This window comes from Eutrigla gurnardus (genome assembly GCF_963514095.1).
Source record: "Eutrigla gurnardus genome assembly, chromosome: 15".
Classification (NCBI taxonomy): domain Eukaryota; kingdom Metazoa; phylum Chordata; class Actinopteri; order Perciformes; family Triglidae; genus Eutrigla; species Eutrigla gurnardus.
In genome coordinates, this window is record NC_139938.1 from 19,665,683 (window position 1) to 19,680,598 (window position 14,916).

At 40.0% G+C, this 14,916-nt stretch overlaps 1 protein-coding gene across 4 annotated transcripts in view; it reads right to left on the reverse strand.

Annotated features, from left to right (window-relative positions):
• Positions 1 to 293: 293 nt before the first annotated feature.
• The window catches only part of cadm1a (cell adhesion molecule 1a), a 330,169-nt gene continuing 315,546 nt past the window's right edge, over positions 294 to 14,916 (reverse strand). For all 4 annotated transcript variants that reach the window (XM_084029344.1, XM_084029343.1, XM_084029345.1 and 1 more), the window contains 2 exons: positions 7,490 to 7,618; positions 294 to 5,144 (listed from right to left, as the gene is read on the reverse strand). In XM_084029344.1, the coding sequence (XP_083885470.1) occupies positions 5,026 to 5,144; positions 7,490 to 7,618 (248 nt within the window). In that variant the 3' untranslated portion in view covers positions 294 to 5,025. The remainder of the gene's footprint in view (positions 5,145 to 7,489; positions 7,619 to 14,916) is intronic.

Genomic DNA, 14,916 nt, shown 5'->3' on the forward strand with positions numbered 1-14,916 from the left:
CTGATCCTGCTTCATTCCAATAAACAGTGTACTCTTTATGACCTATGTCAACACAAAGCAATACTTAACACATCTTTTACAGTGCACCAAATATTAAGAAACATACAGAAAACATGTACAACATATATGCAAAATACCACCAATTTTGCCTCTTGGGTCTAAAATTGATGGGTTGCGCTTGATTTCGATGAGGATGCATTGTACTTGCTTTGATGTCATTGGTGGGGGCCTAAAGTTTTGCATTCTACCTGAGATGCGGTCAGCAACGCATGAACCAGAGACAGGACATTATCAAAAGTTTTTTAATGTGGAGAAAACTACACCAGTTACACTGTAAGACCATTTTGACTTTACTGGGCATTTAATAGAAAATACAATTATACATACAGTAACCTAAAATATCATTCTGCTATTTATTTCAAATTGAATCCTCATTATTTTCTGAATATTTAAACCTACTTGAATGTCATCTTTATGTTGTTTTGCTCATGGTCCTTTTTTCATGTTGGAACTTTGGGAGAGCAAAGTGATAGTACAAGTAAAACTCCTGCCGTTCCAACACACAACAGATTCAATATGCACAAATAAAATATTAATGCATCAGCCTTAACGGAGAAGACAATACTCAGTTCTATTCCTTTATTGGCAAGTACATATTTTTGAAGTCTGATTTAAATGGAAGCTGCCCACATGTCACTGAAGCGAAATAGTGCTCACTGTAAAATACAAATCACACAATCTCAGTCTTGCAGATGAAGAAGTGGCATCTGCATTGCGATTCATAAAGCAACGATAACAAGTCAGTTAATAGTTTTATCAGACACCAGACTGTAAAACATCAAACCTAATCAGAACCCTTCCCCACCCCCTCCCATCCATGTAACAAACACAAAACAGTGTCATCAGCATACAGTGTTAACCTAGTGGTAATTCCTTTTTGAGTTCAGAACTTTTTTTAAATGAACTCAAGTTCTAACAGGAAAAAAAGAAATAACATTTGGAAAGAGTTGGACACATCATCTTTGATCTTTGTCTGCAACATCCCTCATGTAGCTCCCATCTATAAGTGCCATACCCAATGAAAAAAAACTAAACAATAAGTCGCCAGCTACCACCCAGCCCTCCGGCTGTCTTTTAAAATTACAGGAAAAATAAAAAAATATCAAACAACTTTAAAAAAAAAAAGCACAGATGTGCTCAGGAGAGTGAAAATACAAAATGCACTTCACAGGAACCGTCTCAACTCCCTTTAGACGAACGCCGTCTCGTATGTTCCCATACAACGAAACTGCACTCTCACTTGAGTTTCTGGGGAAACACATTTTTCTTCAGGATTACTTGTTACTTGGTTATATTTTTCAGCAACAAAACTACTTGGGTTAATATGCCGCAGTGTCCTTGGGCAAGAATGTCACCCCCCCTCCCCGCCAAGGCCATACCATCGATGTGTGGAGGTTAGTTAATCGTGATGGGCAGGTGGCATGGCAGCCATCACTGTATGAATGTGTGTGTGTAATGTAAAGCGCATGGTCAAAAAGACTAGAAAAGCACTATATAAAGGCCATTTAACATTATATTCCATTTCTGTTAATAAAGCCCCCTAATGGTACGTACTGTTCCTTTAAAACAAGAATGTTTGTGACATTATTAAAGTTATGCAGTCAGTTCGTCAAGACTATGATGAGAATGGTATTTGTGAAATATTAAAAAACAAATGCGATCCGGAAGAAGATACGTTTCCCTAGCAATGTAATTTACAGTGCAGTTTAAATTGTATGGGAACATCATTTTTCGGAAACCGGGCTGTTTTGACAATCTCAATATGGAAATACTGAATGTTGTCTTCATGCATGACTATGATATATTAAAGCTATCATATTTTGACGTGTTCGCACATTGACAAATTCCAATCAAGCATGTTAACATGGCAATAAAGTACCGAATCTTGGATAAACGTGTCCACACAGCAAGCAACACCTTTAAGTCCAAATGGTGACTAGCGATACATAAATTAAAAACAAATTAAAAATAAATATGGAACTATAACAATAGTCATTTCTCAGGGACATGGGAAATAGATAAACATGCTAGCACGTAAAATAAGCTTTTACGATTGGGCGCATTGCAATATCTCTAATAATATATGCATCATTCATTCAAATATTAAAGTTCATCAGTCTTTAGTGCCTTCAAGACATTTATGTTTTGTTCTGAACTTAAAGAATATCTTTATCCACATTTGCAGCCTGGTTCTCGTTGTATTACTTCATTTGCTAGTGTTGTTACTGCTTTGTTTTGGGTGCCCTGTTATGGCTTCATGCTTTAGGAATTCTCACTAACTTTTAACTGTTGATAACGCAGCTGAGTGCCTCTCTGACCCCCCCACCCTCTGCACCCACATTGGGGGGGATACCAGTTTGCCGTGTGTTCAATGAAAATACCTGTACACCTGCTCTGCGGCTCACTTTTGATTGTTTTGGATGTCGTGTTTTGCTAACCGCTAACAGCTAACGGGGCTACCAGTAGTGCATCGCTGCTAAGCAGTCAGCTAGGTGAGTTTGGTTCCGGCGAGGTCATATGAAGTCTATTTTACAATAACTTTTCGTGGGGATAAACACGATCATCGTCACTTGTTTTTGAGTTTTAATAAAATGTGTTTTATGTGGCGTCGAGATGGGGGGGGGGTTGTATTCACGCAATCACACAGCTCACGATTAACGATCGCAGCTCACCTGTGTAGATATTTCTAGATTACATTTCATCGTCTGTGTAGAACCGTAGAAGCTTAGCTGAAACATTTTTAGTCATTAACATTCATGCAAACAGTATAAATACACATACTTTTGATGTGCAATAGTTAAACTCTTTATTGTTGATGCAGCATCTATTTTTTTATCTTAATTTGTAAAAATGTGTTTCGGTACATCATGATATATTTTATCAAGAAAACATTCCAGTGAATCTTTCTTTTTTCTCTGACGATTTCATATGTTTGTCCAATTGATTCTAATTTTACTTCGGAACAATTTTGAAACTTTGAACAACCAGGACAACAAGCAGGAATAAGTTCCTTAAAAAATACACTGTTGCCTTTGATGGTATAAGTTTATCATTTGCATTTGTAAAATGTTCAAAATGATGCATCATTAATTGATCGATTAATGGAGCTGCTTGCTGCGTGAACACGAATGCCACAAAATAAAGCCTCGTCGCCATGGTAACCAGGGCATCCACGTACCGCACCCCAGAGCATAACATGTGTATTAAGTTCAGTTACTAACAATTAATTACATTTGGCATTCCTCACTGCTCCCCAGCTGGCACAAGCTAAAACAGATCCTCGTTCAGTTTTGGCAGGTGATACATAAAGCAAGACGGAGAAGCATAAGGAATGAGTTTTAGCACATACATACATGCATGCAAAAAAAAATTGTTTATGCACTCAAGCTGGTGCATCAAAGCAAAAGTGATGGAAGTGGAAAGACTGGCCTGTCTCAGAGCATTTCAGGTTGAATACATTAAACTCACAATGAGTGTGACACAATGAAATCCACGAGGGTACTTCCATCGTCATTCTAGTAGGTTGTAAAAAATACTTCTTAGTAAGGATTAGTGTACAATACAGCTGTGATTCCATTGGCTTGATTTACATTGGATCGTGTGTCTATGAGATAACAATGTCTTTTTTGTGCAGCTTACGTATTCCTCAAATCAATTTGAATGTGTTTGGTTGACGCTGTTTATCTTTTTCAGCATAGTTATGTACAATAATAGTGGCGTCTTTCGGCAGCTGGTTGGCCAATATTAATAGCAACTTTTTTTCCCCCCAACGCCTTTTTTTTAATTCATTGAAGCGTCTTGATTGAATCAAAAAAACAATTTTAAAAACAATTGACATTTTCTAATATTCTCGAGTGAGAGCAGATGGAAATCAATTGAATCACATCACTGCAACTCAATAAAAGCTGGTGGGGGAAAAAAACCAAAGCTTCCATCCAGACTCGTAGAAGACTAATAGTCGTGAACAGAGGAGGAAATCAAAAAGAATGAAATGGCAGCGCAGTGAGGAAAAGTAATGTACTACTTCTCTTTAATAAGAAAGAGCAAACTGAGGTGTGAATTTAAAACAAAATCATTTCATATGCTGCCATTCTTTTTGATTATGTTTTGAATGTGGTTATTGTGTTCTGGGGGGGGGGGCATATACAGTACATCAAACATGTTTCCCATGTATGTCCTTTGTACAATGATATGTAAAGCATTCCATGCAATTTTTGGAGCTGTCAAAATGTTGGGGAAGAAAAAACAAAAACAAAAAAAAGAGAGAGGGAAGTAATGGCTTGAGAGAAATCACAGTATACTGCACTGAGTTTTGTTGTGCAGAGGACGCGCATGTGTGTGTGTGTGTTCGTGTGTGTGACACATTTAGGGAAATTAATATAGTGGCTGTGTAATTTTACCCTCATACAAAAAAAGCCAACAGCACATAGATTTTTTTTTTTTTTTTTTGAGTGGGAGAGATGAAACGGGCGGGGGGAAAGGGGGACAACGAGGTTATGCAAATGAGGATCAACACAAATCCAAAGTATGGATAGAACAAGGCACAGAATTTTCTGCAAATGGTTGAACTAAATGAAATTCGTACCAGCAGTCAGGGAGGTGTCGAATGGTGAAGCTCTCTACAGTGATTTCTGGCAACGTATGGCGCACCCTTCCCACCCGCGATCCCATCCCCCTTTTTCTCTCAGTTTACCGAAAACCCCAACCCTCCCAATTTTTTATTCTTTTTTTTTTATTTGAATTTTTTTTTTTTTACACACAAAACATTCCATCTACATCTGCAGACTAGACTAAACAACGGCTTAAAACCAGGCCTTTCTTTTAAACTCCCGTTACTCTTCTACTCCGCCCTTTCTACTCACTAAAAAGTGATCCTTAAACAACTCCCCCCCACTCCCCCACCCCCAAAAAATAACAGCTTGGCGTCCCAAAGAGGACACTCCAGTGAAGGGGTCCTGTTTTTGATTAGATGTAGTACTCTTTCTTTTCGTCCGAGTTGGTGTGGCCTCCCTCTGCGTTGATGATGGCCGTGTCCGCGTCCGCCGCATCGTCTGCTCCTTTGGCTTCGTGTGTGAAGTAGGTACCTGAGTCGGGGGGAGCAAGGACAGTGTCACGGACCAGGTAATAGCCGGCTGCGTAGATGACACAAAAAAGATTCAAATGTGCCTCGACATCCCACAGCACCTAATTATGTAAATCCATCTCCATGTGGCCATTTTTACCCAAAAATCCAGCAAGCTGTAATATTCAGATTATACGTAATTTTTTCTCTCTCTCCTCCTTTTCATTCAAATTGGCACAAGAAAATCAGGGTTTTAAAATGATCTCGAGTGTTGGGAAGAGCATCGCTCACACCTTCAAATTAACCTTGTCAAGTTCAGGAGGAAGGGGGGGCTAGCGAGTCCCCTTCAAACTGAATTTACAAGATTTATTCACACGCTTTCACGGGAGAGGTTGATAACGAAGGCCACTTCAGACGCAGAAATAAAAGCACGAATGCTGCTTGAATAGATGGAAACAAGACGGCGCCGAGTCACATGGATGGCAACCTGGGATTTGTAAAAAGATTGCATGTAATAAAAAAAACAAATCCGACCCCCTCCAACCCCCCATGTTCAATGTTTCTTGTATTGAATCATACATTGTACATCCTCATTCATCATTTTACTGTCCAACAATTATTTGTTTATTGCTGATGAACAAGGATGGTGGGAGGTTGATCGGGTTAATGATTAATATCTCATACGTGGGTGTTTTTGTATTGCGCTCTCATCTATAATTACAATGTGGATGAAAAAGTTATTGCCTTATATGGATGGAATACAATTACAGATCTGTTGGAGATTTGAAGTTTTTGATGCGTTGTCGTAATTAAACTGTTTAAAAACAAATGAAAAGGTGTCAGAGGTTTTGCTACAGGTCACTTCAAGTGAGCATTTTGTTTGAATAATTAATAATTAATAATTTCAGATGTAGTTAAACACCCTGAAATTCTCTATATTTGCATCTTATTTTTGTGTTGAGCAATATATGAACAGGATGAATCCAGTCTATTTTTTTTGTAGTTTTGGTGATCATTTCTATCACAACAGAATGCTTGAGCATTTAAACAGTCAGATTACAGGATTTCTTATTCAAGGTTTAAAGTGTAGCTCTGCTTTAATTAACCACTGGCCACTTCACAGGTACACTTGTAAACTCTGAGGCAATCCAATCAACAGCTCTGTCATAAATCCTGAACATAACAATGTTCAGTTGATTAACAGAGAGGTATTAATGTTACTTTAGTACTGAGAGAGGTGTTTCTAAAGTTTTGCACACCACTTTACAATAATAAGCTTGCAGTTGCATTAACAGCTCCATGACAGTGTCAACAAAACTGAGAATTATCTTCTGCTAAATGTAGAATTCATGACACAATCGTGGTTTGTATTAAATTAAGTCTTGTTACGTAAAATAAGTATTCTTTTAAATAACTGTTAACCTGAATGTATGGACTTTACTAAACAATACTACAGTAAAAAGAAGATAATATAGACTTGGCTTCACATTGGACACAACCAACGGTCTCCTGGGTGAAAGTCCTGTGTTTGTCTAACCCGTCCAACCTAGGCTGACTTTCTTGCAATTTAAACTTATTGCTGTCTAATTAATCATGGTACGGTGTTCGTGGGTATCAAACACTGACGTATGGTCCTCCCTTCTGACATTTTAGAACAAGTGTTTTTCAGATCGGAATTATTATTTATTTTTTGAATCATCCAGCCTCTGAGAGGAAACACAGAGTTAAACAAAAGAAGAAAATGCCTCTTATACAGCTTAAAATTGCCTCATTTACAGTATTTCCTATTTAAAGTGGTTAATGTATTCAATTCCATTTCCTCCCGCGTAAGAAATATCAAAGTGTGAAATTTGTTATAGATTATAATTATTTCTGTTATGAGGGCAGCATACGAGATGCGTTTCAGCAGGGCTTCATGAACAATGTAATTTAACTCACCATCAGTAACCCGTAGCCTCAATAGTTCTCTATCCGTTTTTTTGGAAAGGGTTAAAAAAAAAAAAAGTGTTTGTCATGTAGTCTACACCGTGATTTCTGGAAGCTACCTGCTTGAGTTTGTAAAGTAGTGATGTATCTTGCTGGATTTTCAAACTCAATTTGTACATCCTGTCCCGTGTTGACGAAATAAAGCGGAAAAGTCGTATCTTTATAACCCACCCACCTCTGCTTTCCCGTAACTACGGTAACGTGGGTGCGTTGAGGTGGTGTGTTAATGTCTGATTGCACCACTTTACTGGCGCCCTATGAATGTCGTGCTCGCCCTCGGACGCCGAGGCTACCATCCATTCATTCGCTGTAATATGATAATCTTCCCTCATGCAGCTTTAGTCAGTAAAAATGAAATGCATTCGTTTTCAGGTGTGGTACCTTTGTGTCTTGCGAAGTAGCGCCCCAACACAATGAGTAGACAGAGCATGGCGAAGACGACCACAGCGACCACTCCCCCGATCACGGCGTGGTCCACCGTCCTGGGCGCTCCTTCTCCGGCTCGTGAGTCTGAAGGCAAAACGGGAAAAAAAAGTGACTCAGTTTGGATGGACAACTGTTCCATTATGGGATGTCTGTCAGCTAAATGTGTTGATGCGCCTGCAGATCATCACTTAAATGGACGGTTGAGGTGTTTTGTAATGGGGTTGTGTGAGGTACTCATCGATAGTCATTACCGACGGTAGGAATTGGCGAAGCTCCAGTTTTAGAGAAACAGACAGGAGTATCGGCACGGGAGCATAGTAATGTACTGCCGTGGTCGGGGGCAGCAGGGAAACGCATTTTAGCCAATTAAAAAAAAAAAATCTATATCAGTTTAAGTGTATGCTATATTTAGAAAAAAAAATATAAGATGGAGAACTGAACTGAAAGTTAATATCTTATCATACTGTTTCTGTCCGCTGGCTTTGAAGCGTAGATAAGTTCAGTTCGCATAAGATATAAGCGTACACTTAAACTGATGGTGACTAAAATACATTTTGCGGCGGCACCCGTAACCAGCTGTACGTTTCTTTGCTTCTGTGCTGGTTCTCCAAATCCACTATGAAAGTAGCTCATACAATCCACTTCAGAACATGAGAAGTATCCCTTTAAATGCAGCGACCTTGGATCGCCTAAAAGCTGCTGCTTTAACCCCTGAAACATGTCGACGCCATTAGCAGTACGGACTGAAAACATTTCTGACCGTGTGGCCGAACAAGCTTATAATCCACCTACTGCACCTCCACCTGCATAAAACCACAGCTGCCCAGTCCAGAGCTCCTCTACTCATGAAAATGTTCCAACATTTAATACATGGTTGGGCAAATATAAACTATATGTCACAATGCTTGTTCATCAAAGAGTACAATATCTTTGCCAGACAGACATATTCACATGGATCCCATCATAAAAAAGTGAACTTATCCTTCTCTTAAACCTAATTTTACAGGTTTATCCCTAAACTTATCCATCACAACATACAACATAACTTAACAATTTTAATTGCCCTGTAAGACAACATTCTAAGTCTAAGCATGTGGTTTAGTGGTCTGTACCAGACTGAACTTGTCTGGTTGTTGTTTTCATTAAAGTTTTTTATTAAAATGTTGTTCCTGATCTCATTCGTTTTTAGATTTTAAATGAACTCGGGTATTATGCTGCAGTATGTCTTCTTTCGGTATTGTTTGTTGGCAACGAGGAAGTTATCCTCGCGGGACCCATTTTGGCTCCGTTTTTACCTGGCTGACATTTTAATATCCACTCTGCAAAATTGCCATGACGATAACGGTTTGGATTGCAATCAGGAATTGATTAAAACCGAGCGGGATAAGAATGACCATATTCCTGCTGGGCTGTGAGAAATCACTCGGGGACAGATTTACTAAGAAAACGGCATTGCGTAAATGTGCGCCGTCTTTTTTTTTTTTTCCACATACGAGTCTGCAGCCGCAATCTGTGTGTATTCAGCGGCTGATTTACTACGGCAGCAGCAGCTCATTACCCAGTCAGCTTCTGGTACTGCCCTCCAGACGCACTGGGAAGGAGAGCTCATTGCTATTACTCAGAATATTACTCAATAAAATTATGATTTTGTAATCTCACTCTGTTAATTCATAATAGCTTAATTTCTTCCTGTATCTAATGATCAGCTTTTAGGCAAGGCGAGGCAGTTTCATTAATAAAGTAAGTTTCCTACAACAGAGGTAGAGTTATGATGATAGCTACAGGAACCTGCGAGGTCCAAACCTACCTGAGCCCGAACCCCAACATATATATTCACTTCCTGCTACCGAATGTTCTACACAGACCCCAAACTGTCATTGCCATATATATTAAATGTAGATTATATTGGATCTTATGCCATTTCTCCTCATTAATCTCATATGTCTTTTCTTAACAAAGGTAGGTTTAAAATGCTGCATAGAGAAATAAAAACGATATAAAACAAACCCAGCCCCACATTTTATTGTATGATCCATCTTCACTTAAATGCATATGCAATGAGGAGATGCAACATGCAAACTATGAGCCCGATGGGTCTGCTTGATATATACAGCACATGCCGGGCCAGAATGCATCACATCTACATTCTTCTAATAAATACACGGTGAATCCAACCTTTGATATTTTACCGATTTATCTATTTGTTTTTTTCCATCATCAGAAGCAACTACGCACACAACAAAACGTTGGTCAACTACTCAGTGCGTCAAATAAAAAAACAACAGGTTATGGTATCCATGACAACCAATAAGCACATCCATTTGTGGATGTGCTTAGCCCTTTGCATGCACAAAGGAGGAGCGCATCTTATCATCAACATGCTGTGGTGTAATGATCGGGGGATGGGTGGAGGTGGAGGTGGTGGAGGGAAGACGACGAGTGATGCATAGTATCTGATATAATGTATACATTACTAATGCATTTTGGTGCTTTTAGCTTATTAAGATACCATTAGGCCGCACGCTTAACCTTCGAAGCTAATGCCTTTTTTAAAGACAAGATGATGGGCAATGTCAGAAAAAAAAGAAAAAGTGAAGTCAGGACACCCAACGCCAGCTACATCTTAGCAATCGGTTCACATGGAGGAAACCATCAGCCCCCACCGTCCATTAGCTAGTAACTCACTAAAACTCAACACGCTTCTCCGGCCCCGTCTGATTCTCAAGGGATTTGCTGAGTGAGCTCCGGGAGAAAGAAGCAGCGAAGGGGCCACAATTTATTAACGGATAACAGAAACAGCGAAATAGAGAGGGAAACATCCCGGATAACATCAGCTGCCGCCCACCTCTACACCACCGTGCTATAACCCTGCAGGAGAGGGGGGGAGGGGCAGAGCAGTGTTACCCGTCAAACTCAACAAAACATTACCTGATGGATCTAATAGGTTATTTTGACTTCAGATTTTCTTTTTCAGTGCCGGGCAGATTCAATTAAACTGCGCAGGAATCCCTCTGACATCCAATTCGCTCTTGTCAGGCCCAACTAAAGCTGTGCTTTAACACACTTTCCTATTACGATGTTAATGTGGACTTTGGCTTTGGGGGCGGGGGCTAGAAATGGAGAGTGTGGAGAGGGTATCGAGGGGGCAGCGTGGACGATCGTCTATATATCAAACAGTCCTGGTTTAAATTCATAGAAGAGGGAGGGACCAGAATAAACTCTACGTTGTCGATTAAACTGCTTCTTTAGAGTCTCAACTGGTCATTTGGGCCGGTCTGGCCTGTTGGTGGTGCTAGAGGTCAGTAAAAGGTTGTATTATTCTGAAGGAGCATGAAAATACAACAGCAAACCGCAGGTTGCTTTATAGTTAGAAATACTTAGGGTGCCCTGGTACGACACCTGGGGATCACCTCTCATTTGTCAGTTTGAACATTGGCAACGTCAATGGAATATGACGGGTGGCACAGCTGCATCACCTGTCCGTTGTTTGGTTATAACTCACCACAATGTTTTATGATCTGTCAGATGAGCATGAAAACTCTCCTTTTAAGTCAATTCTGAAAAAAATGCGTTGCGCCCTCTTTTCTACGTCACAGGTGCTGAAACTCTCCTGTCTCCTGTCTCTTTAAGGAATTGAGGCATCCATCAAGACGGGAGCGCTGAGATCAATATCTGGATCAGAGGCATGAGGATGGAAGGGAGTGTAGACGAGGAGCGCCTGGTATCAAGGCTAAGTCCTTACAGCAACGGCACGGGTTCGATTCCTTTGCTGTATGTTATCCACTCTCTGCCTTTCCCCATCACTCTCTAAGCTATCGCTATCCAATAAAGCAGAAATGCCCCAAAATAAATCTTTAAGAAAAATCCTTGAGTCTGACAGCTTGTTCCAGCTCTTCATTGAAGTTATATGATGCGTACACTGAGAGGAATATTCAAAGCCAATGCGCTTCTTCTTTTTTTAATAACCATTCCATCAAAAAGATGTATTGTACATGTCGTTTTATTATTTTTTACCCATTTCGCCAAAATTCAGCCCGACTTGTTTGCTATCTTTGGGAACTCTGGGCTCTCCACTAGAGTTTAGAAAAATAAAGTTCTGTGAGTTTAGAGTGTGGTTTCTAAATTAGCTGGCAAGCTGATGGTTTGTGATGGCCAAATAATTGAACACAGTGAGTAGAAATAGTAACCCAATACAACTTTGTATGCTGCGATTGGAAAATAACTTACTTGGTTGGTTCTCATTAAAACTCAAGACGCAAGAGCAAAGTTGTTATTTAAAAAATAAGGATCCTTATGTTTCACTGTCAGGTATTTGTAATTTTGTTTATTCAATGTTGTTGCCTTTCTTCCTTTATTAACTGACTTACTGTTTGTTAATTTTCTTGGTGTGATTTGAATATATATTTAGAAATAAACCCTGAGTCTGGAATATGGGTGTTAATGAACCCAGCAGTTTTCCTACTCGCTTCATTAGAGCTGAACTTTTGTGCAAATGTTTATTTTTGTCGATTCGTGTTGCAGCTCTTTGTTTGTACCCGACTAAGAAATAAAGGTAACCTACATGTCATAACATGATTAAAAAAAGTACTGTTGCAATGTTCTCCAAATATGGAATATAGAGAAAACTACAAAAACAGTTTTTATTGGTTGTTGTCACGGAGATTTGTGTTTGTGTGGTTTTCATGTTGCATGACTTTAAACACACGGCGGCCGCTGTTACAGGAAACAAAGCGGTACATCTTCATATATTACAGTCATAATGTAACACATTATTTAACCAACATTTTAGTTATTTTTGCCAGATTTGAGTCATTTATGGTTTCACAGTAAAATTGGTGCTGCTAGGAACTCACAGGCCAAATGTCCACCCACGATACTCGCCTCGGGCTGCCCCTGCTGTCAAATCACTGAGCGCTACCGGGCTGCCTGGCAGATATTTTGAGCCTTTTATGAACATTTTCTGTAAATCAGCAGATATGCACACTTTGACTGAGGGAATTAACTACAAATCAGAGTGCTGTAACGTTAAACAAGGGGAGTACCAGGGGAGGCCCGGAGGCCTGACTGACTTTACAATTACTGGCTAACTCATCAATCATTTCATCTCCTTATTGGAGACGTTTTGACGAAATAAATAGATCAAAAAGATAATTTGACAATGACCATTTCAAAGCCCCTCGCAGCTTTTTCACACTCGAAGGTTCAGGGTTTAAGGCCTTCAAGGTACATTGGGACTGCTTCTAGATTGAGCCTTCCAGAGGAGTCGGCTGCCATCTTAGTGAAGTTTGACTGACTTGCACAAGGTGTTTGTGACCAACAGCTGGTTGGAAGCAATTACCACCAAACAAGCCAGTCTACCCAGCCTGCTGAGCCCGGTCTTATAGAGCACCATGGGGCCTTGGCATCCTCCATTTATCTGCCTGTAAAGCATGGAGCTCTTCAGTCATATAATCATACTGATCAATATTCATTGTGTTTATTGCTATTTTAATGTTATATTTAATATTCAACATGGCCAAAACCACCTGATCTACACTCACACAAGCAAACAGGTGCTCGATTATATTATTATATCCATTTCTGTCTGGACTTAACCCCCGACACACAGCTCAGTCTCCCCTTTGTGTGCCTGAAATATAAATGACCAATCTCAGACAGGCCTTCAGACAAAGTGTCCACGGGGCCAAACCAAAGCAGTCATTTTGAGAGTGGTCATTTTGGCGTGGAAGGGGGGGGGTTAGCAACGCTCACCTTAAGTGGTAACCGTGGAGTATCTCATTCTCAAGACATGTCGACAGTAGCCTGATTTGAGACGGAGGAGATCTCCTAATTGGATCTCCTAATCTGCTAATTAAGCATCCGTGGATTCGCCGGCGTTGCCGCGCTGCCTGCAGACGGAAGGACGAGCGGGGATACGGCGGGGCGACGCGGGTGGGGGGTGTCATAAGAGCGCGGTGGCTTGTCAAGATCCACTTCCATTGCTCACAACACTCTTGGTTAAAGAGTGAATGTAATTAAAGTCCCCATGAACCTATTCATTGAACCTATTTAAAAAATGTCAGTTAAATCCTCTGCCTCTCGGGGAAGCGTACAACACCGCTTACATACAGAGCGACTCGGGCCGTAGATTTATTGAGTCTTCTTCAAAAGCGTCAAAAAAAGGGGTTTATGCTTTGCAACGCTATTAAAAACAGCAGCTAAAGGGGTCAAATAAAGTTGAAAGTGAAATGATTAAAACCAATGTCATAAAGTTTTGACTTCAGCATTGATTTAAGAGACATCTCCGGTTTTGCTGGGCTGAGTCTGAAAAGTTGTAGTCTGTTATTTAAAGGCCTCATTACTTTTGATGTGTAACAGTGGCTGGGAAAAACAAAAAGTACAGCCTCTGCCTGAGGATCTAAACCTGACAACGTGATAGTAAAGTATACTCCAGCCATGAAGAATTGAACTTGTGTACATTTGGAGGGAACTCAGAAGACCGGTATATGAAGAATGGTGGAAATGATCCAGCATCTCAGAAATCTAAGTCCGTATTTATTTGGGCTCTAAAAATGATGAAATCTATATCCTTGTCCACTTCTTATCAAAGATAGGAAGCCTGATGATCATCATTATGTGGAAAGTTGGTGGCAGGCCCCATTATGATCATGGCAGAGGGATGATAATGTAGCATGAGGATAGATGTAACCAGACAGCATTATAACCATCGTATGACTCCCCCACTTCTATGTTCTTACCTGTAGCACTTTGACCACAGCACTGTTGTTCTTAAGGTATCCTTGCTGAACAGCTACTACTTTACTCAGATGAGGACCTGACACTTGTTTCAATTTTTTCGCTCTTACTTTATTGGCGATGATATGTTGAGGTTTCTTTCTTTCGATAAAATGTACTTATTGTATGTCGCTTTGGACAAAAATAAATGCCCTAAATGTAAATGTAAATTTAAAGCTTTTGGCCGAATGCAATCTGGGAACGCACCGATCTGGCCGTGTAAGTCTTCTATCAACTCACGTTTACAGACTTGAAACAACGAGCTGCAGACGTAAAAAGGAAGCAGTTTTTCCATTTGGTTACACCCGAAGGCTTATGGAGATTGCGGCAGATAAAAATGGTCACTTCACAGGGGCTTTATAAATACTTTAATTTTGAGCTATTAGAGATTTTGTTGGGAGTCGCGCTTCAAATGAGAGTACACACTCCTGCGGGTTGGGAGGTGGGCCGTGACACCATTTTGCCGTAATTCAATTAGACAAAGCAAAGACGGCGGCGACACTTCACTTCATTATACATTCACAAGGTTTTCATTTCATAATTATTTCTTCCTTTTCAGTGAAACGACAGTTGTAATTACAACTAGTATGTATTTATACTGAAGCTTT